Source organism: Corapipo altera, unplaced genomic scaffold (assembly GCF_003945725.1).
Source record: "Corapipo altera isolate COAL_440 unplaced genomic scaffold, ASM394572v1 1, whole genome shotgun sequence".
NCBI classification, from domain to species: domain Eukaryota; kingdom Metazoa; phylum Chordata; class Aves; order Passeriformes; family Pipridae; genus Corapipo; species Corapipo altera.
In genome coordinates, this window is record NW_020884873.1 from 13,820,416 (window position 1) to 13,844,497 (window position 24,082).

Sequence of the window (24,082 nt, forward strand, 5' to 3'; positions counted from 1 at the left end):
ATGTAGGTTAACACTCCAGAAGGCTGAGTAACACTTACCAGAGACACACAGGTTGCCTATGAGCCTTCCTAGAGAAAGGTCAGAGGAGCAAGGACTCACACACTCAATGCTCCTAAGAGGATAGCAGCACTGTCCTTGTCATGTCCCCATGCTGGCACACCCCAAAGGCCTAGTGGACCTTTTGCAATCTATAACTGCTGGGGCGGGGGGCTCATTTTGGATCCAGAGTTTGCATGTTATACCTAATGCATTGTGAAAGCTTTACTAATAACAACATTTAGATTTACCCAACACAGGAAAACACAAAAATATGCAGGCCCGAAACAGAAGCAATATTCTATAAAAGAAATTTGGCTTCTCACCTGATTCATTTTTATTGCAGGTCCAGTCAGGCTAGTGTGGGCCAAGTTAAGAAGAGGAAATCCTTTTCCTAGTTTATCTTTGGAAAGGACAAATATAAATACATTTGAATGTAATAACAAAATGCACTTCAGAAGCATCTTTCTCAATGTGTTAGCAATTTTCCTTCAATTAGCCATCCTTGAGCCTCTCAAGGAAGCAAAAAACCCTGTGAAAAAGTTGCATCTAAACCTCTTACAATCTCTCATCTCTCTGACACTGCCTTTGTTCGTCTCCAGTTATGTGCCCCTCAAGATCTGGTTTCTGCTGTTTCCCACTCTGTGTTACTCTCCATCTTCCTTTCAATTTCTTCTCTACTTGATCCTCATCCAAAAGGATGAGTCCTTTTGGCTCCTCTTATTCTCATCTATCCCTACTTTCCTGGATCAAGCCTCAGGTCTATTCATATTTGCTTTTCCAAACATCTAACATGCATCCTGCCCTTTCATTCTCTTTTCTTTCTCCTCATTGGTAGCTCACTTTTTTTGTCAGAAGTCTCCTCAGCTCTGTTCCTGTGAGAGGCACCTTCTGTACTCTTCCACCCGTTTCTTTCCACCATCATCCTTTTCTTTGTCATCCCTCATTACCTGTATCCTACTGAACTGATTTCTATTCTGTCTGGCGTGTGGCAGCAGGTGAAGCACAAAGGCAGAGAGGTGATAAAGTCAGAGATGTTAACCCAAGGCCCAAAGGTGCAAATGTGCTTCTGCACTTCCTCAGTTTGGGCCATTCTCGGCTCATGACTTGACTCTCCGTCAGGACGAGACTCAAACATGTCTCAGCTCTGCTGCCACACTGCATTCAGTGAAAATGAAACCCAAGCCCAGTGTCTGAAAGGGAGCCAAGACTTGCTCTGTTCCAGCCCCTGATCTACATAGCTGAATGACCAGGATCAAAGTCCAGCACAGAGTAAACCTGCCCTGGTGTCACCAAATGAACAGAAAACCTCACACAACAGAGTCTTTAAGGTTGGGCACTCCCTTTTATGGTTTCAGTCTTGCTTTCCCCCCAGCTGTGCTCAGAACTGGCCACAGTCCTTACCATTGATTACTGGGATTACTACTCTCCGTAAAGCATACGACAGAAAATTCTCCACCACTGACTTCTGCTGTGTGGGGAAAAGCACATTTGGTGATTATTGCCTGATGCCTATGGGTTTGCAGCTTCACAAGGAAGATGAGTGTTAGAACTGAAGTGACACACAAAAAGATCAGAACAGAGCTTGGCAGAGAAAATCTCAGGCAAAAAAAAAGATATATTTTGGGTTAAGTTGCAAAGAGGTGTCCATTTTCTCACAATGAGTTAAATTGAAGGTGTTTTTTTTCCTCTATGTTAAATACCTGGATTGAACCTTAACTTTAGGAATTAAATATGTTCAACCTCATTTCAGCTGGTAGACTCAGTTGTCATGGGTGAACTGTTCTCTGGGTGGCAAGAACTGCCCTGTCCTGAAGCTCTGTCTTACACCACTGTGATTAGTCTCTTCCTCCCTTCACTTAAAGGTATTGGTTGGGCTGAGCTGCTGCAGAGTCTCTCTGATCATTTCTCAGTCTACAGTGAAGGATCTAAGCAGTGGCATCATGTTTCTTTTATTCCCTTTTTTTTTTAGTCCTGTTTTTATGTTATTTGGTTGAAGTAATTTAAGATAATTTATGATATGGAGCTTAAGTCTGACTTTGTATTCACTTCAACTGCTACACATACTCAGTCCAGCTGTGACTTCTGCCTGAACCCAGGCAGACTCCATTACAATTTGAGCCTCTGATGAAAAAAACAAAACAACACAACACAACACTCTAAGAGGTATTTCCTCTTACTAGAAAGAAAAAGAAAAAGAAAAGCATAGCATATACTATTTCAAAGCAGAAAGAGCAGTGGCAGATAATGTCCCCAAGACAGACCAATAATTGTTCAGCAGCAAGTTCAGAAGTATTTCTTTTATCTCTGAAGGGGTCAGCTACTTATTCCAGGCACTGAAACCATCAGCTTACCTCAGGGAAGCTAAGATTGGAGTGCAGTAGGGAGAACTGGAACCTGAAGAGAAGTAGTAAAAGAAGAGAATTCACTATAAAAGATGAAGGTACAACTTATGCACACTACTTGAAGATCCGTTTGTGGAAATTCATACTGATTTCACCCTGATTCACACATTTAACTTTGCCAAAGATTCTTTGATTCCCAACAGCTTTTACCTAAAACTGGCACAACTACAAATGAGTTATAGAATCACTGGGTTCTTTCTGGTACTAATCTCCTCCTACGGTCATGTGTAGTTCTGGGCTGTAACTGTAAGACTTAGGAAATCAATTTTTCCTGGAATTGCTATTTCTCCAATGGCTGAACTACACATTCCTCAAATATGCATTGTGATTTGAATTAACTCATATCCTTTCCTAACTTTTTCCACTGATGCCTGTAATGCATCATCAGATCATTGTAAACATAATCCCAGAGAAAAAACCAAAATTTTGAAGAACAGAAGAACACATTCTTGTGTCAAAAGCTCTAAGTGAGTGGCACCATTACTTCTTAAACTTATACTGACAGGTTCTGATCATCTTAAATCCTCTTTTCCCATTAAAAAGGTCCAGTGACAAAAAACTAAGAAAAGGCTGCTTATATTTTTCTTTAATAAAATTGTAATAGATTAAAAAATATCATATATTCTGGAATTCTAGCCCAACTTGGAGTATAGAGCTAACAAGGAGAAGCACTGATGTGGGCTACCTGTCTGAAAGTCTGCACTTCTATCCACCTGGTGCATTTATGGAGAAAGGGGCTGTAAACCCAGCCCAGCTCAAAGTGCTAATAAAATTTTTCTAAGACAGCTGAGAATAACCATAAAGTAAACACAAAACTAGCAAGATCTAAGAAAAATCTAAAAAGCTCTAAGCTTTGATTCAAACTACAGACACCTTTTCAGTCTGATTTGTTTGATGGTCTGCTACTGGAGTGTGTGCTGTGCAGTCTCACTATTTTCTTCCTCTCATGTGAAGGCATACAGAGAGCTAGTGACAGTGGTCCTGTGCAGGGTTTGCACTCCAGCAGTTCTGTTTATGATGCTCAGACTTGGCATGGCAGCAACCTTTAGTGGGTTTTAAATAAACTACTCCAACATCAGCGCAGACTGAAACAGATGCCTTTAAAATAACCAATAAATTGAATGTTGTCATCTGGAAAGGTATTTAACCTACAGAAAGGGGAAGTATCACAGGAGACATGGTTGTTCCACAGTATTGTTATATTTCATCTGAAAGATTTAAACCAACCAGTTGAAAGTATCTTAAGAGTTCCTGTGAGAAAGAAGATAACTAATTTTCTTTTTGTCATGGTGAAACAACCACTGTCAGGCTGACACAATCAGTTCTGTTGTATCCTAATGTTGGGGTCATTGATGTTGCTTTCTGAATTTTTCTTGGTTACCTCTTCAGAAGTAATGAGATAATCAACTTCTGTTTGATTATTGTCAAATTGGCTCTGGTACTGGCTGTCTGCAGGGAAAAAAACAAAACAGTCTTGTGTGACTGTATAAACAGATAGATACAGGCACAAATGTAATTGCTTTTTTGACTGGAAACACAATGTCCAAACTTTTTATGTGGTCAATACATATAGCTAGTGAAAGCATTTGTGAATTTCCCGATTTCTGCCAGCAACTGAGATTGTGTGAGCAAAATGATAACACTGCCCTGATTGCCTCCTTATCATTAGGATCATTTAAGTCCTTGCATGGCTGACCTAATTGGTTCACTTGCAACCCCATGAAAAGATGTCTGAAACAACTTTATAACAAGATGTTAAGAAGACTGGGCATCAGACAATAACATTTTTATATATTACAATTTATTCTTGAATAATCACTCAACCTCCCATATGGAAAAAAGAGCTTTCCTAAGTAGCTCTCTGCACCTGCCTACTAAATCCATTAAATTCTACAGTATGTGGTGCATGTTTGCTCCCTCTGAAATGCAACAGAACAGTCTGCATATTTGTGGCAGACCAGTATATGCTATTTTATGCTGATCTCTATGATTTTCAAACGACCTTGAAGATCACTGTGTGATTTGTTCAGCCCCAGCACCGAATATTATCTTCTAGCTCATTTTACTCACCAGATTCCCTGTAAAGATGTACTGGGTGGTTGAATTTGGCAGAGCAGCAAAGACTTCTACAGAGCCAGTGATCTGAAGGACACATCTGTCTGCGTTTAAACTGACTGCAGGAGGTAATGTGGCCATCAGCTTCAGCAGCACTGGGCACGCTGCTGCCTGACTCAGAGACATCTGTGGAGGTTCAAGGAGGAGAAAACCTTAGAGTGCAGAGTTAAGCTTTTCTTAAGCGACAGTTTCTGTAGCTGCATCATAATCAGGTGTTGTATACCAATCCTCTTGTAATTAACCAATATTAAATATACTTCATTTTAATTACACCAACTGAAATAACAAATTTAGCATTGCATACACTTTTGAGTTTCAGAAATGATAAAACAAATAGTGAAGTTTTAAACCCACTGATATTAAACATCTATAATGAAGCAATTTAGAGGTTGTTCCTGAAAAATGTATTTCAAGAGGAGGAGATTAGCATGTTAAAGAAATGAGGGAAATGAGTGATTCCAGTAAAAAAAAAAAATCATTTTGACAATATAAAGTATTTGGAAAAGTGACAGCCTGCAAAAGAGTCAATCTTTTGAAAAGTAGAGAAACTCCTAAAGGACAAAACTTCAGTTTGCAATTCCACAGGTTCTGAATTTCATCATCTTATAGTAAGTGTTGCCATATTTTTACAGCAACTCATAGTATTTTAATTTCTTGCATCACATGTATAGACTCATGACTATTATTTCCCATTGTATATAAACTCCAGTAGTCAAAAATCAGGAATCTTTGCAAAGAGAAGTCAGGCTACCAATAGCACAGATACCATTACCTTGAATAGGAATAAAAGGAGACTGATCTCACAGATGGCTACCACTTATTCTTTATAACTATTTCAAAGACTGAGAGCAAATCCAGAACTTAGAGGGGTAGAGAATAACTAAAGTATAGTATGATATAGTTAGGAAGAATTATCATGGGGTAGATGTGTATGTTCGAATCTTGCACTAATCATAAACCAGTTTCCTTGTCTCCTCCAAACTTTTTCAAACAAGAGCACACAGATAATATCCATAAAGAGCATTAGATACTGATTTTTCTTAAAAGGTCTGTTCAAGTAACAGTACTCACCTCAGAGACAAAATATTTGAGTAGGGAGGTATTTAAGCTAAAAGTAGTAGCAAGCTATAAACAAATAAAATAAATTAGATCATCATTATACCAGCCTGAAAATTATGCTTTCCTCGGAAAAAAAATCCCCAACAATAGATCCTGTTTATTTTAGTTTTAGATAATCCATGTTTTGATTTAGTATTTCCTTGCTCAAGAGTGATTCCTAAGCAACCCTCAGTGCCCTGTGGGAGAAAAGAAAGATTTCTCATGGATTTGATTCAGAAGCACGTACCAGTGAACAAGCATTATTCTTTGAAAGAACAGATATGACATCCTGCCTTTGAGACTCTCTCAGATGAAATATACTGAGTATGTCAGAGGCAAGGACTCAAAAATCTCATCTGCTCTTTTGCTGCTAACCACTGTGATGATGTTTGTTAGTGCCATTCATGTCACCAGCATCCATAAAGACCCTCTTAGCATTGTTTCAGTTAGCAAAACTTATTGGAAACTCTGACTACAACTGCCAGTGTGGAAACTAGCATTTCTGAGAGGTCTTGTATGTTCTTTAGCCACAGCTGAAAGCTTAGTTTCCTTGCACGTTCTTGCCTCATCCTGCTGCTCCATTAAGTCTAAGGATTTATTCTAGCTCTCAACATAGCCAAATATCTGTTGTGGGCCTCTGTGCAGCAGACTGTGGCTTCAGTACACTTTTTCTTGTCTCATCCTTTCCTATGTGCAGTCCATGCAGAGAAAAGCTTTTTTTTTTGGTTCTTTCTGCCGCTCCTGGCACACCAAGTCTGTGATGTTCATATCTCTCATTCCTTGCCTAGAGCTGCCAAGAAGTTCAGGCTTAGGTCTGAGGGGGACTTGAACTATTTTAAATTATGACATGCAGAATGATTGTCATGAATCCTTCCTACAAGTGGTAGAAGTGTGACTCGAATCTGTGTGAAATGGCAAAGATAATGTGTTAGTCTCCTTTGCTGACCTGACTATCCATACTGCTGATATTTGTGATTCCATTACATGCAAATTATACTCACCTCTTCAGAGATGGTGATGTTAAAGGCCCCTGCTCTGTAGTAAGCCAGTGAAGCAGACTTTAGAAAATAATTGGAGACTCCCAGGTATATCATGGAATCACCCTGGTTTGGGAGAGCAAATGGAGCTGGCATAAAGGGAGGGTCTGTGTGATTACCTACTGGATAGACTGTGCCCTGCAAAAAAATCATTATCAAATATTTTTAGTTGAAACATTTGTATCTGTGAGAATGCGTTAGCAGTGGTTGAACAGGAAGAATTCTTCCTAATCTGAAGAAAAGCTGGACATTAAAGAAACCATGAATTAAGGAAATAAGTTTGTGCTATGCCCTGAAAATAAGCAAATTCAGGCTCTTTTAAACAATTACAGGAATCAAAGAAAATCTGGGTGCTGTACTTTCAAAGTTTGAATTTGAGCATTCAAGTGAGTATTCTGAACAGCAGTTACAAGACACACATGCAAAAAATAATTCTCTACACCACAGTTTTCTTTCTCTTGTAGCAAAGAAACATTTGTTAATTTAATCTTAAGGGTGACATTTCAAGAAAATCTTCAGGCACACCCAAAAAGCACTGGAAGTTGCTTAGGACAGGGACACACAAAGGAGCCTTTTATATCACCTAACTCTTAGCCCTGGCCCAGCTGCCAGTCCTCTAAGACCTAATTTTGGTGCTGAACAGGTAGGGGACCTTGATTCAGGTATGCTAAGAAAATAACTATTAAAATTGAGAGGTAGATGAGTTCAGGCCATGTAAAGAAAGTAATTCAGATAGCAAGTCATGTAATTACTGAAACTGTGAAGGTTAGTAGCTGGAAGATTCAACAGAAAAAACACTGACAAGGGATGGTATAAAATCCTAAGAAAAAAAGCTGAAAGTTAGAAGATGACAATCAGCCTGTTCCAAGGAGCACCAAGACCAGTAACTTCCTTGACTGACTTAGAATGAGTCATCAGGTGTCCCAATGGGATGTCCACATGTTAAAGCTTACCCTGTAAATTCTAGATAGCTACAGGAGCAGATAACTAATTGCTTAGTTCTTTTAAGCTATGTATATCCTGCTTGCAAAGAGTTTTTTTGCGGGTGGTGAAAGTTGCTTGAACAAAATAATCAAGAGGGAGTTTCAACCACAGCTCTGGCAAATCTTTCTTAACTGAAGTCAGTTCTGAGAGCGATTGGGATGCTCTGAATGACAAGGACTGTTGAAACCGCTGGAAAAGCTCTGGTGTTGCTGAGATATCTCTTGCCAACAAAGGTGAAAACTAGATAAGACAGGAATGTGCTGCTCAAGGACTGTCTGTGAGGAGTCTTCTTTTTGGGTGTGACCTGTACTTATACAAGATGCTGAGTAATCTCAAAACAAATGCTTTGGACTGCAATCACACTGGTAGCCATCATAGATCATGTATCACTGCTAACAGGCGAAGACCAAGCAGCAGTGCAAGAGCTGTATATCTAAAGAACACTTTTATGCTGTTTATAAAGCCCCTCTGAAGGGTTTCAACTCTGAATTAATTTAATTCTAAATAATAGCTTTGGTTAATTACACAAATGCAGTTAATTTATTAAATAAACAATTGCATTCGGTTTCCAAAATAACTCTTGACCAAAATTCCCAAATGTCTTATTGCTTTTCTAAGTAAACACTGGAGAGGTTCAGTAAGACTGGAATGAAATAAAATGAATCAACTCAAAAGAGAATCAGAAAAGTGTTAGAAAGCACACTGATATTAAAGACAAATTACCTTCAAATCCAAGTTAATGTGTGATTTGAAGACTGCTGGAGAGCTAAGTAGGGAATAGTCTACTTGTGCAAAGGTGTCAATCTGGCTTAAGACTAGAAGAATGATAGACAAAACCAAAACAGACATTATTACAAAAACACATCACAAACAGTTATTGCTTAGTTAAAGACAAAGACATTATAGAAATGATGAATCTGAAAAAGAATAATGGTGGGAGAAGGAAGAAGACAATTAAAAAAGAAATTGTTATTCGGGAATTAGTAAGACTATTCCCTTTGGAAAAGTCACTGATATCTCCTGATTTAGGCCTGTTCCCCTCCTGTTCACAAGTGAATACACTTTGCAGAAGTCTCTCCTATGCAGTGCAAAATCTAAGGCAGAGTCTCCTTTTTTGTTACATATTTGCACAAGAGAACTAAACTCTCCTTTATGATAAGTGAAGTACTGGTAAATACTACTAAATGCTTTGGAAGATGACATTAGCACATTTTTCTGCCAATCAGAGTTGAAGAAACTGGGTGTTTTTTCACAACAATAGAGGGCACTTTATTGTCAATATGATTGAAGAATTTTTCTGAAAGGTGCTGAGATGCAGCTTCAGTCTGATTGTTATTTTTGATTGGACTGTATGGTCTGTTCATACTGCATAAAAATAAGATAGGTTTAAAGAATGGTGAATTCACACTGAGATTATGAACCCCTCAATATGACAGCACAGCTTGGGGTGCCCTTGAACCTGAAGTATTTAATTATGTGCTGCATAAGAAAATGTTCTTGATGACTATGAGTTTCAGTAATACTTGCCACTGCTTGGCACATGGCAGTTATAGGTCAATTTAGGCAAAATAAATGTCTACTTACTCTGCTTCTGAATAGCAGAGCAGATAATAGAAATATCCACAATAAAAAGCAAAGAGTGTTTGTTTGGGAACAAACTCTATGACCTGAATTATATTAGTTACAGGAATCAAATTAATTTGAATTGAGAAAAACAACAAATATTCTTAATCTTGGGGTAAAAAAACTAACAACAACAATAAAGGAAAACCTGTGGCATTGATTATAGTAGTGAAAATCTTATATTTATATGCTTTTTGAACACAGATTGTATTCATGTCTCTGCAAGAGCGACACAGGAATTGTTACTGGTGGGAAAAGAAACATGCTCAGTGTGACAGTGTCTTCCTACAGCATCTTGTTACCTCACTGAATACGAGTCTTATGTTCACAGTACCAAAAGCACAAAGGATCAACATCATCTTGGAAATCTAAGGAAATAACACAGGTCAGCTACAACAGATTGAAAGATTACAGGTGACTTGCTATGGGCACAGAAGAAATCTGAATATTTTATATAAAGTGCATGCAAGAGATTTCTAGGGTGGAACATGGAATAGGTTAAGGTACAGGACAATGGCTGTATTTTTCTTCCTTCACTTTTTTTGGTACCATGAACACAGAAATAGTTTGGATTCTAATAATAAAGGATACAACTTGAGCACTATGAAAATTAGTTAACAAAAAGCTGTTATCAACAACTCACCCTTATGCTTTCTAAGCTGTGCATCCATCATTTGGATTTTGTATTTGATATTTAGACATAGCTATATGAAGAGAGAGACAAGTCAGTAATGTAAGGCCTGTGTTTTAACTCCTCCATTCACTATCTGAAGCCATCTTTGCAAACTTACATTTTTATCCAATTTGGTGTGAATGGGCTTCTCAAGATAACCAGATAGAAAGCTGTAGATCCAGCTGGAGGAAAGGAAATGAACATAGTGGCTTTTTTACCATGGGTTGAAATCTTTGAAAAATAAAATCTGGCAGACGGGGACATCAATGTCATTTATATTAACAAGAAGCAATTACAGCAATATGGCAGACTGAAAAGTTACTAATTTGAGTCTCAGACAAATGTTAGGTGGTCTCAGTCTCAGAAGAGCTATATAGAAGGCAATCTGCATAGCTGTGGATGTTCATGTTAACGTGTTGATAATGATGCTCAATTAGCCACATTTTGTCTAAGAGTAAGAAAAAAATTCTAGAAAATCAAAATAAGAACTATAAGCATTGTTTCATAGTCTCTTTTGAAAGCTTTATTCTCAAATTGTAAGTCAGCTTGTCAAAAGGCTTAATTGGTCTACATCACTTTTACATCTACAAACCATCATTTGCAATCTTGTACTCTTTAATATGGTCAAATGTCAATGCTTTCATATGCAGTATGTCCAGTCAGCTCGATTGCTGGCACATGCAGAAAGAAATGTAGATTAACCACACTTCACACACTCAGTAGAAGAGTCTGTTTTTGAAAACAGACATTAAAAATCCACTTTCAGAGCTTTCAATATTTAATCATATTTTGTAACTGGATCCCTAGAAATCAAAATTTGAAAAGTGTCCCTTATGCTACAAACCCTGCCACTTCCCAGAGGGAAATTAGAAAAATTGCTGTACGTACCTAGATCTTCCACTTAACTTGACTTTTACACTGCCAATGCTCAGCTGGCAATTGTGTAGCAACGTGGACAAGTGGCCTGTGCTATCCCGTGACACATTGAAGATAATGGAAATAAACAGTCCTGAGATGGACACAGTAATTTCTCCTTTGCCTTTACTGCTTGGACAAAAAAGTCAAACTCAGTCAATAAAACATCTGCTGTAAGGAAACAATTTAAGAAACTGCCTGTAAATCAAGTTTGAAAGGACTTCTTGCTTCTATTATCTAGAATGAAGAATGGGCTTTCTAGGGATTAAAGGAGATTAGGGACATGCCTGGTATTCAAAACCAGATTATATGCATGTGTTTCCAGGACATGAATTTTCCAGTGTTGTTCAGGATTTGACAAGTTTACAAAAATGTCACAATTTCACAGCAGCACAAGACATTCCAATCCTTCATGATAGATTACCCTAAAGGTCTCTGGGACTGCAACAGCAGAAGCCAGTTAGCTAATAAATATATAACCCAAGTGTTATATATTTATATATATTATATATATCAACTTTGTAATTGTTCCACTTTCCTCCTTCCTGTAACAATTTTCAGTAACTCTTTCAAATGTATACATTTTTTTTTTGTCCTGCCCCAAACCCATTCATTTTCCTTTCTGTAAAAATCCCTACTAAGACCCCCAACAAAAATATCTTTATACCTATATTCCAAAAAATTTAGGTATTAGGCTTCTGGTTAGGAGTTTTAGAAGCTGAAGACCAGCCAAGCAGGATTAAAAGTTGAATGAATGTTAGAATAGCCTTATAAAAACCTCATTTACTGTAACAGAACTGACAGTGAACACATCACTTTTAACTCTTTCACCTTGATTACTTGAGTTTTCTTTTCCCAGGCATTAATTTATAAGTGATGGCACCATACTACAGAGAAAGAGCCGTGTCCAATATGAAGCTCGAACCATGAATCTCTCCTCCTTCCTCTTAATTTTTTTAGTCAAAACAAAATATCTCTGGAAAAAGCTGTAATCTCAAAAGATAAATTTTTACCCTAACCATAGACTGCCCTGGCCCTAAATAATGTCTAGTGTTGCCAGTCACAAAGTTCATCCTACCACCTACCTCCTGTTTCAGTTCATATATGTTCATTAAGTGGCTATGTAGAGGAAGCACCACTCTTCAGATCCTCATTTTCCAGTCCCTAACCAAGCTACCATCCCAGTAGCCATTAGGAAAAACATTTTCCCAGGGAGAGTTGTGAGTACTGGGACAAGTTACTTGGAAAGATTCTTGCGTCATCATCCTTGGCTAAAAAACATCACTAGTGAGCAGATCTGATCTAGTCTGGTGACTCCTGTTTTGAGCAGCAGGCTGGGCAAACCTACTTCCAGAGATCCTTCCAACCTAGATTTACTCATCCTTCAGTGATAGGGACCATTGCAAAAGGATGTCAGCCCTCCTCCCCTTTTGGGCTACATGGGAGGTAGGGAGCAACTCAGCTACTTAGGTCTTTTGTTCCTGCATCCTTATATGTGCTCTTCTTCAGAAGGAATCCTGATTCCCTGAGGCAGGGTCACAGCTCTAGGCCTTCAGGAGCAATGGGCCTGCCAGGAGGTTTTATGACTGGCAGAGTGCTCTGGGACGTAGTGGAGAGAAGGACTACAGTGAGAGCTGGAAATGCACCAGAGCTGAAATGAATAACACTATTGCAATTAAAAAGCTGTGATAAGACCCATCTTCCTGATCCTGGAAGCAGCCCAGGAATGGTGCTTTGTCAATGGTCTCACTTGGAAAGCTCATTTTCAGCTGGCCCTTCTTAATCTGCTATTCTGAAAGCAACATGTAGGACTAGAAGATAAAGGAGATGAAGAGTAGGGCATATTCTAGATCTGTCTAAACTCACAGTCATTCACAAAACATCACATAGGACAAAGCAGCACAGATTAGTCCTTCAAAAAGGCAAGAAAACCCCTTCGCCCCCTAAATTCCACCAAAGCCAGCTTTGACCACCTCCACCACAATCTGCTCTGTCAAATCATGCATGACAGCTCCCTGACTCCCTTACTGTCTGTGAAGTCTTTGGTGTTTTATACATCTGGAGTCTCTCCAGATTATGCCCAGGTCCTTATCCTTCAGCAAGAGCGAGAGGTGACTTCAGTGTTTGGGAACAGCTGATTTGCCCTGCTGAACACAGTCTCCTCTTCCTCATAATACTCATATGACAGAAGAAAGAACAGAGAGGTTGGGGGCACAGTGACAGGAGTTTACAGCCACCAGTCCCATTGAGACTGAATGCAGAACTGCATGTCCATACTCCTCTGAAATCAGGACGTGCTGTGAAACTTTGCAGCCTGGTGATCCATCTTGCTGTGCTATCTGGCTCACAATAGAGCAACACCTACTGCTGTTAGCAGTTGCTCTATTAACCCAAATTGTAGAGATTAGCACCTTGCAAACTTTCTGATATCCCAGAAATTTTAGCCCTCCCACACTCCCAAGAAAAGCTAGACTATTGTATTAAAATTCCATGGCAAAAATGCTGAGATAAGAAAAAGTAGAAAAACCAGTATGCAGTAGTATCATTAAAAACAATCTCATACTACATAGGCATATGAAGATGTCAGTTTTCCATAGCGACCTAAATTTTGGACTTTCTGAAGTTCTGAATGCTTGGCATTGTGACAGTCCTTTTAATAGGAGCTCTTTGGAAGGCAATATACACTGTACTACATGGGTACACATGGATAATTAGCTATAGAGTCAACCTTCCAGCTACACTGTACAAAGAAAGTAACAAATGTTGGCTATTGCAACTCTGTGGTCCTGAGTATTCATGTAATATCATGTCTGGACAAACTGAGCATGCTAACAGATGTCTGACCTGATATTTTCCACAGAGACAACCTGTGGGGTTGAATAATTTAAAAAAGGAAAAAAAACATTAGTTGTCAGGGGATGTTTCCTTCTTAATAAGTTTATTCAAATAGATTGTTCTTAGACTGCTGTTAAGTGATACAGCATATCTGATCTGAAAAATAATACCCAGTATATGTCCCAGAACCACCCCCTCCCACGTGCATCTCTCTGTCCAATACTTACAGCAGCCATGCGTTCATTCTCCAGTCTGCACTGATTGTAGCAGAAGCCCGTGCCACTGACAGACAAATGCCAGTGCCAGGAATAAAAGAAGCAGAAGTTTCTGGGAAATCTACAGCATTAATTCTAAGCCTACAGAATACAGAAAGGGGGATTATTACAGTGCATGCCAAAAGAGTAAGAAGGACTCCTGATCACTGAAAACCCTTCTGCTATAAAAGGCAAAGTCTATGCTTCAGTAAAAGAATGTCTCAGAAATGACTGACCCTTGTATATTTTAGGAAAGAAAGACATTACACCTCACCTCACAGCATCCTTGGAAAAAGAATCCTTGATATCAGGCATGCTGTTGTGGTTTTTTGGGGTTTTTTTCCCCAAAAAACCTCCCCTTGGGAAAAAAAAACCTCCTTAAAGTAAAATCTCCTTGTTGGGGAAAAAATAAATCTATGTTTAATCCCAGATGCCACATCTATAAATAAATCCAGGTTGTCTGAATGCTGCATTTGCTGAAGAGCATCAAAGTTTTTGTTTTCACATTCTGCTTCCTTGACTAAGCAAAGGGCTCTGGAGAGCATTCATTTTTCTAAACAAAATCTTTCTTGAATATTTCCCTTCCAAAACAAATGTTTCTGATAATCAAGGATATTGTCTTTCAAATGGGTGTGTTGAATTGAGCTGAACATTGTAAAGATATCAGCTGCAATCTTATCATGTAGTATACATTCCTCATTGTTTCTTGATATCTGGCAGACATCTCCGAAACAATTGTCTTTAATCTGCTTTCCCTGGGGCAGAAGGCACCAACTACCCTTAGTTAAAATGACCATAATTTTCCAATAACATCTTGAGCAGTAACTCTGCCTTTAGTTGTCTTGTTTGCAGTGAGCTAAAATCAGATTATCCACTGGGATGGTGGCCAATTTCAAGAACTATGGTTGGGGGAATGAACTGAGGTTTTGAAGATCATACAATAATTTAGGTTGGAATGGGACCTCAGGAGATTTTTCTGGTTCAGCCTCTTACTCAGAGCCGGGACAACTCAGGGCCCTGGCCCACCTGAGTCTTGAACAAGTCCAAGGATCCAGATTCCCCAGCCTTTTCAGCCCCTGTTCTGATGCTCTAGCATTTTTTCCTAGCTTCTCTACTTTTCTTGATGTAGCATGTCTTTTTGCCCATCACCCTTTCACTGTGTGCCCCTGGGAGAAACTGGCTCCATATTCTCTATAATCAACATCCAGCAGACAGTGGAAGACATGCAGTAAGACACATGCACCCCCACCCCCACAGTCTCTTCTTCTCCAGCCTTTCTGAACACAACTCTCTCAGACGTACAGGGATTAAGGCACAAGGACAGCATAGCAAAAATGGTATAACAATTGCCAGAAAGCAGGATGTTAGGAAAGGGATGCAGGCCCTATCCAGCAGAAAGTACATGAAGTCTCTCAGAATGGTATTTCTCCCTCTGGGTAACCTGCAAAGAAGTAAAATGCTACTGAGCAGCATATTGGAAGGTGGGATTGAAGGCTGTAGAAAAATCTGCTTTCATACTAGTCTCCATATTTGGAAAACTTGTAGGAAACTCTACAAAACTGTGTCTCTACTGGCTGCTCCTGGTACAAAGATTTTCCTTTTCAGTTAGTAGGTGTCTAGCACTATCCAGTCAAAATGGTGATTTACCATTGTAAATTCATCCAAAAAGATTCAGCAGAAGTCATCTTCCTGCCACATCAGCCCACATACACCACCCCCTGGATATATCTTATCCCTTTGTTGGCTTTTTCTCATCAAACACAAACAAATTATTTTCTCTGCTACAGGTCCTTTATAATAGCAGAGTGTTAATAACACAATTCTGCCCTCCTTCCCACCTATTTCCCCCACTGTATCACAACCATGCTTACACCTGTCTTGCCCCAAACTCTGATACAAAGCAACTGAAAAAAACCAGCCAAGGTTCTCCTTTGGGAGCTTTATAAAGCTCATCTCTGAGTGCAGTAGAACAAGTACTTTTAAAACAAGTCAGTGTTTGGGCAGTGGAAGCAGAGTTAGATGAACCATTAAAATTTTATGCTGAACAAAATAGCGGCTACATAATTATTACTATGTAGTAATAATAAGCTGCTTCATCCTAAAACTTTGACATTTATTTCCTTTACTTACCTGGAAATTACATAGTTGACCTTAACAACTGACAAACTCTCCTGCCCACTCCAGCTTGGGAAGGTCTCTTTCAATACTGCTTGCTTCACGAGCTCCATCCCAATCCTCCTGCCTACAAGGGGACATAGGAAAGCATATGCCTTGCAGATTGGATTCTGGCACCCAAAGGTCCAGATATACTGCCAAATAATTTAATCATCACTTTTAACACAGTTCTTGAAACACTTTGATTCTACGATCCTTACTTAGATCTCCTTCCAACTACGTATATACGCATTTATAACTTCTCTTAGCCTCACATACAAACCATTTAACCCAAGATCAAAAATATCTGTTAGGATCATCTTGTCCCTGAGTTATATTTCATCTTCGAGTTATATTTCATCTTCTAGAACTCCCGTCAGATTTCTGAAACTGTTATACTTCCTTCACTTCACTCACAATGTGGATAGCCTTGGAAAATTTTTGGTCATCACCTTTACCTCAGATTGTCTCATACCTGTTAGATGAAAAAGCCAGTTATAAAGTAGAAAGGTGACTTCTATATGTAGTGTTTACTTATGGAAAAAGTGTGATATATGCATCTGAAGTGCTGGTATGTCAAATGCAGAACTATCTGGATTGTTGCTTGTGTACAGGAAGTTGTTTGATGTTGAGAGACAATCCTTTTGAATGTTTTCTTCCCATTTCTTTCCCAGTACATATATTTTGCCACTGCACCTTAACCATTAAAGCCTGCAACAGATCTCTGACTTATTTTCTTACCTGTTTCCCTTGCTTTAAGGGATCCATACTTTCTTGAATGTTTTGATGCTACTCGTGCAATGACAATACACACAGACCCTATTATGACCAAACAGAGCATCTTTAAATTCCAGATTCCTTGTATCTTCCTTTTTTCACTTATCTTGGATTAAGACAAAACTGAAATTTTAATACTGAATGATATCCTGCTTTCAGAGGTTTTTACCATGAATTTCTTTAGCTTTTGGCCTCACGATTGCTGATAGAAAATATCTGGATTTTTTTCTCCACTAGGCTCTATAGTATTAAAAAAGCAAGGAACTGAAATTTGTGATAACACTGGAATACCTTTTCATAAAATGCATCTTTTATGAAGGAGAATAAGTTATGATTCCCTGGGAATTCCTGTCTCGAAAGCAAAATATGGGCTCTCACTGAAATGACTTAAAGCTCTCACAACTGTCAGTGAAGTCAGCCAGTGATCCCAGGTGAAATTCCTCTCAAGGTTCTTGCAGCAGGCAAGAAGCACGCAGGCAGGATCTATTGCCTCAGCCTTCAAATATCACATTAAGGGAGAGGACGTGTCAGGCACCAAGCTCTTCAAATATGAGAAATACCTTTGGGAGGAGCTCTGCTAATGTCTGTTCTTACTACTAATGCAGGGCTGTGCCAACTTAGTCTGTTCATTCGGTGCTCGGAAGACCATGCTAATAGTCACAAAAACTGCTGGGCTCACACTGAGAAGCACCAGGCTGAATTCTCATTTCTAAAGGCATGAGAGATCCCTAGGAAGCAAGGGAGGTCAATACTGGTTTGGGTGACTTATGTTTGCCCCGCACTTTTCAGCTCCTCAAAAGCCTTTAAAACAATATTTATACAATAAAATAAGTGGACCTGATCCTCGCTTTCATCTAGAAAACACGAACCCCGAGCTTCTATTTTTCATCTCACAAGTCCATTGTTTACCTGTCAGCATGTTCAGTACATAAATGACGATTAATCCTTAGCATGACCCAGCCTTTGTTGAATTTGTGCCTTGTTAACCTTTATTATTAATATTAATTCTGTAAACAATTGAAATTGTACCACATGCCCTCCACATCCATGGAGTAAGTCTTAGGTAGGAGACAGTGAAAGTTAGCATGAATAGAAAGAGAAAGGAAAATATATTGTGGAAACTGCCAATATTCCGTTTAAGGGGCAGAATTATGGCAGTCACTAGATTTTTTTTGAAGAATGGCACATGCAGGTGCTATGCCATGTCAAATGGAGGAATGAGAGGAAAGGTGGCTATGTGGCTGTTCCAAGATTGTAAGCTTTTTGTCCCAGTTGTGTCTTACTATCTTCAATTAAATATCGCACTTTAAGTCAGGGGTTTGACACTTTTTTTAAAAAAAAGCAATTATATGACTTTCTAATTATGGTTCTTAAAAAGTACATCAATATGAAGGATGTAGTAGAAAGATGGTTGGACTGTAGGAGAATGCATTCACCAATAAAAGATAAATTCACACCTGGGATACACAAAAAAAAAAAGGAAATAAGTGAGAGAAGAGACAAAGGGTATTCCTGGTGTGAGGTGACAAAAGGAATTTACTCTACTTCAATATTTAAGGAGCTTGTTCCTTAAATAAAATTAAACCTTTATTAAGCAATTATATTCTGCACATAGAGTATTTATGATAAATTAACTTCTGGCAATGTTAGACATACCATAGTCCAGCCCCTTCTGAGTAATCCTCACTTTAAGACCAGGATTAGCTTCAAGCTGCAAGGACAGCCAACAGAGCAGGACAAAATACGATGTCTTTAGCATCTTCTCACCTTTGTCACAGGGATCTGTTAACAACATTTATGATACAAACATTTTCATAAATGATGCATACCACGAATTGCAAAATTCTGTATCCATGACTTCCCTCAATGAAACTGGGACAAGGGGGGATAGGCAAGAGAGGTTTAGCCTATGATTTTATTGCATGAAGCAGTCAGTGTAGGAGCAGGCACATATTTCTGAGTCCTTGGGTATCACTTTGGCAGGTATTAGCTATTGGTGAGACTGAATAGTTCTGCTCCACTACTCTATCCTTTCTCCACACCCATGTCTTGGCTGTTTAATATTACCATCTGTCCTTCCTCCTGCAGAATGAACATCACACAGGATGAGTGAGGTGTCCTAGCACAAGCCTGTGGCAGTGCAAAGCAAGACTGTGAGCCACTGCATGGCGAGACATAACCACACAACACAGATTCACAAAAGCTGAGACAAATTGTATCTTTCTGTGACACATTCCAGTACAAAAGTAAGGCTTCTTTGTTCAAAAGTCTTGCATTCATCCTGATATTCACTACCAATGACAGCCACTGCTCAACTTCCTAGAAATAACAATACTGTTTCTCAAGACAGCTTCAAGTCTTCTCAGTGCTGCATCACAAAACTCTTTATTAGGGACCTACAGTAACTCTACTCTGGCCTTACCACGGAGGGGAGTGACACATCCTTTTCTGGATGTGCACATCTGATTGGGATCATGGTACCTGCCTATGTACAAAACCATACTAATTCATAAGTAGGAAAAGGTCTTGATAGTTTCCTGGGTATTGCAGCCTATAGAGTCATTCCTGGATTTCTAATAAGTATCATATTATCTTGGACAATCTATTCCATAATCTGGCAGAACACATGTAAGTGAAATTAAAACAAGAAAAAACCCTCTCCTTCATCAAAAAACCCACACCCCACCACCCTTTGGTAGTCTTACCTCTACCTTCTTCTTCTACTTATATCTTACTTCTTGGTGTTTTAATTAATATTATCAGGTCAGACTCTAAATGGTTGAAAATCTATGTTCTGCTCAGTAACTCATAAAAAACTGCTCTTTGGTGGTTTCTGCACTGTAAGATTGACAAAATGTATTTTCAATATTGCCCTGACATCGGTTCTCTGAGGAATCCTTACAAAGTTATCCCAAGATACCATGCAAGAAAAAGTGTTTTCAGGGAAACAACATTCTGAATACATAATCCACACTGGGACAAATTTTGAAAATGCCCCCTTTAATTGGTCATTCCATCTCTACTTCTTATGCCTTTTTAGTTTTGTCTATTTTAAGCAACTGAAAATAAATACTTTAAGGCAGCAATGTAATATTATGCACAACAGCCTGCTGAAGTCACAAAACTTAAACTCTTTCCAAAAAGTGTCCTAGCTTTTCCTGCAAACATGCCACCTTCAATCCTGATTAACAAGAATCAATTAAAAATCAATGTAAAATCAGAAAGACAGATTTTTCTATCATTAAAGTACATAGATATTTCCTAGATATTTATCCAGCAGGATTGCTAGAAGCATTGATGCAGATGAGGTACCTCATTCCCATTGCATTTCATTCACACTGAGGAACAGAAAACAGCAATCTTGGTCACTACTGTGCTTTGCACTTGTACTTTGATATGTTTTTGTTTGGATCTTAAATGGATGTTGAGTGAGAAGCTGAAAGAACAAACAACGGAACTGCCCTGGGAATAAAAGGCAGTGTCATTTCATATTGCTTACTCACACCAACAAGCTTTATTTTTGCACTCCAAGGCTGATATTCTTGGCTTCATCCAAGCCCCAGCCTCTCTGAGATGCCAGGATCGATTGTACAAGGTCAGTCAGATGACCGAGGCAGACAGACCTGAGGAGAAGGAACTTGTCAGCTGCCTGATAGACTAAATGAGAGCTGCCAATTGCATTGCCAAGGACAATAGATGTCAGACAAATTGCCCTGATATTTATCTTCAGTAATTGAGCAGGCATAGACCAATTTCTGCATGTAAATAATTATCTTAATTCTTTTGTCTTCTCAGAGATAGTGTATTCAAGTACTTGAAGTAGAGAAAAAGGATGAAGTCCTTTGTTTCAGATTGTGTCACCTGTCTCACCCTAATGAAGTACTCTGCCTACCAGTCTGTAGATACATCTGGTTTCTCCTTTGTGAACAATCTATAAAAACTTTAAATAAAACTTGCAATAAAGATTACAGCTGAAATCCACCTAGGAACTTAAGCAAGCTCCTGAAGTAAAAAAAAAAACAACAAAATGAAACAAAACAGAAAACCAAAAATCAAACAACAAAAAAAAATCCCACTATAGTTGTCTTGTAGAGGTTTAGCACAGCCATAAAAACACACTAGCTTAAACTGACCATCCTCTGACATACAATAGAGAATCTTTAAAAAAGAATTTTGTCCTTATCTTGCCTTGGTCCTGCACAAAACTCTCCAATATGCAGCCCACAGAAGAATTTCTTTCCCTTTGAAAAATTTAGTTACCCCAGTAGTTAACAAACCCAAGACAAACAGTTCTCAAACACAATAGCAAATATAGTGTCTACCCAACCTGAGGTCCAGAAAGAGCACTTTAGTTTCCAAAATATCTCTTCTGTTATCACAGAACTGGGACTGGATTTTTCAGTTTCTCTCTTGCTCCATTGTCTCTAGTTACTCTGCAGCATGTTCAAGAACAGGTAAGGTTTCTGCAGCTCACTTAACAATGTCAAAGCAAAAAAGACTCACTAGCGTCAAGATTTTAACCCTTCCCACACACTGATATTCCATATGGAAAATCACCTCTGGAGGGAAAAGGAATACAAAGTTAATATGGTTGATAGGAGAGATATTGGAAGGAATGCTTAAAGAAAACAGCAATTGACACAGACAGGAGTTTGCTAAATGGCATAAAAGCAGATGATCTCTCTCCACAACTACTGGAAATACCCACTGAATGAGAAAAACTCCAGTAAGTTCCTGTTCGTGGTTTCCTCCATTCAGTGTGGAAAGCAGTGCTATCCACTTCCCAGCTCATGAGACAGCCCATGATGTTGCTCAATGAAATCTTCCAACAGAATCCACAGGAGGCAATGGCCACCCCTGCCCCCACAGGTTGTATCTGTGAGTATGTCTGGGACACCCCCTGATTTTTCAGAGGCTTTGCAAAAGCTTTGTGGCACCACAGCTTTTCCTGAGTGTGGCTTGACTACTGATGCCCTTCATAAAGGCTTTCAAAACCTTGGAGCAGGATTGCCAGAGAACTATTAATCTGTGTCAGGCTGCAAAATAAATAGCATAGCTGCAATGCCTACACAGATTCCATTAACAATGGATAACAATGTTGGGAGGCAGTTGTCTGATGAGCTGATGGAAAAAACCATCGTCACTGTTTGGATCCATTGAGTTAATTTTGCTGACCTCTGTAACTGCCTTATCCTTGCACTTGAGCCAGGACCACAAGGTTCATTTTTACCAAAGACCATTTAGTGAAACAAAAATCAGTGTCCTTGTTCTAGTGCTGCCCTGCACGCTGCCCTCACAGCTAAGAACTGTAAGGGTGCACTTAAGCTGGTTCCCAAGAGACAGGAGAAGAGTAAGATATATTGAGACCTTGAGCAGACTGCAGCAGGCCTTATTTGTCTGGAATCTGAATTGCCCAGATTCAGACCTGAGTCCATCATTTGCATAGTTCTGTTCTAAGCTTCCTTCCCTCCCAGTCGTTTGGCTCACTCTTAGTCGTGTCCAATCATGCTGTTACTTTCATGGAGCTGACAGTAGCATGAGGAACTGTCTCAGCCTCAGCAGCTACCACCCTGGTTTCACACAAATTGCAGTCCTGTAAGATTCCCAGAAGGTGGATGCAGTAACTTCCCTAGGAAAAACCTGAGCCTCTTTTTACTACCCAGAGAAACGTGACTTTTGTCTGCTAATGCAAAGATATCAAACTCTGATCTCGGAGTGCACACAACTCCCAGCAGTTTGATACTGTTTAAAAATATGTAAATCCAAGAAAATGCAGTTGTAGCTAAAAAGATCTGAAGCAATCTGGCAAACTCCAGAAAACCCACTGAAAGGTCCTTTGCTCCCTGTGATCAAGATTTTAATCAGAAACAGTGCAGTTAAGAGCTACATGAGCAAACTCCAGACACTGCTTAAGAGTCATCTGTATTCAACCAATCTGAGACAGTGTAAAGCAGAGCTCCACTAAATGTATTGGCTATAGAGCATCAGCACAACAGGCTTTAAAATACCTTTTAGGAGCAAAGCTGACCACTAGCAAGCTGTAAGAAGTTAGGAGGTTCTCTCCACTAGCTTTGATTTGAACCTCCTCCTCCATTGGCACACTTAAAATGCCACTTCAGACTTTCACAGATCTCCTCACGATACTCTAGCCTTCATACCCTTCTTCTCATTCCACCCTCTTTCACAGGTTTCAGTGTGACCCTTGTCATTCAAAATGTGTGTATCATAAGGTTTAACATATACACACATACATATTTACTTATATGTATTATAAAATACATTCTTTGTAGTGGCAAATACATAAAGAAAAATAATGGAAAAGGTCCACTGTCTCAAAACTTTATTACCACACTCAACTTTCAGGAAGAAAAAATATTTCCATGAGGTATGTAACTGAACCAAAGAGACCTTTACTCTTTATAGTTCTCCTCTGCCACAGGACTAGGTCAACAGTACTACAGCTTTAAGTTTCAAGTTTCTCAAGAGAACCCACTAGGACTATCAGTAGGATTTTACTGCTTTGGTGGAACAGGTTCTATTGCTTGTGTTTCACACTGATCATGTGGGGAAGAAAAATCCTCAATAAAATCCTTTGAGTTGAGAAACCATATTGTCTTTAACAACCATTCTAAACTACTGACAAGGAGCTTTCTTTTGTCACCATACTGTGTATTATCTTAAGGAATTAAAAATAATTCACAATTTTTGATAAGAGTGAACTATACTGAAAGTCAAAATTCTTCTCTACACAACCATTTGTTCAAGGTTTTAAGCACACAGGTTTCCTGTGCTGCTTTGCATGTGTCCTTCCCAGCCTCAGGTCAATGTCATATGTGGCCATTGAAAATCTTTTGTCTGCAGATTGAGACAAAATTAAAATGGTGGAGAAAAACTGTAACTCATCAAATAATAGCCCTTTATTCTAGAACGATGTGTGAGGGAAAAAAATAATGGTAGTGTTGAGTCATTTGAAATTTTCCAGACTTGAAAGCTGAGGAAAATGTTTTAGCCTTTCATCCTAATTGTCTCCTAGGTTTTCCTGTTTAATAGTGCTGTGTGGAAAACGTGTCTAAACCTTACATTATGGCATGACTCATAAAATTCAAAGGAAAAATTCACAGAATGGCAGCAGAAATGCTCACTTGTAACTCATGTAGCTGGTTACCTATCAGTGAG

The 24,082-nt window shown here is 39.0% G+C and overlaps 1 protein-coding gene across 1 annotated transcript in view; it reads right to left on the minus strand.

Annotated features, from left to right (window-relative positions):
* LOC113953742 (BPI fold-containing family C protein-like) overlaps positions 1-24,082 on the minus strand; it is a 29,007-nt gene that overhangs the window by 3,405 nt on the left and 1,520 nt on the right. Inside the window, 16 exon segments of the mRNA XM_027657257.1 lie at positions 363-439; positions 1,441-1,507; positions 2,391-2,433; positions 3,823-3,890; positions 4,512-4,682; positions 5,628-5,681; positions 6,656-6,829; positions 8,399-8,490; positions 9,942-10,002; positions 10,090-10,153; positions 10,860-11,015; positions 13,949-14,077; positions 16,106-16,217; positions 16,547-16,559; positions 16,561-16,604; positions 18,563-18,688. Coding sequence (XP_027513058.1) covers positions 363-439; positions 1,441-1,507; positions 2,391-2,433; positions 3,823-3,890; positions 4,512-4,682; positions 5,628-5,681; positions 6,656-6,829; positions 8,399-8,490; positions 9,942-10,002; positions 10,090-10,153; positions 10,860-11,015; positions 13,949-14,077; positions 16,106-16,217; positions 16,547-16,559; positions 16,561-16,604; positions 18,563-18,665 — 1,428 coding nt within the window. The 5' untranslated portion in view covers positions 18,666-18,688.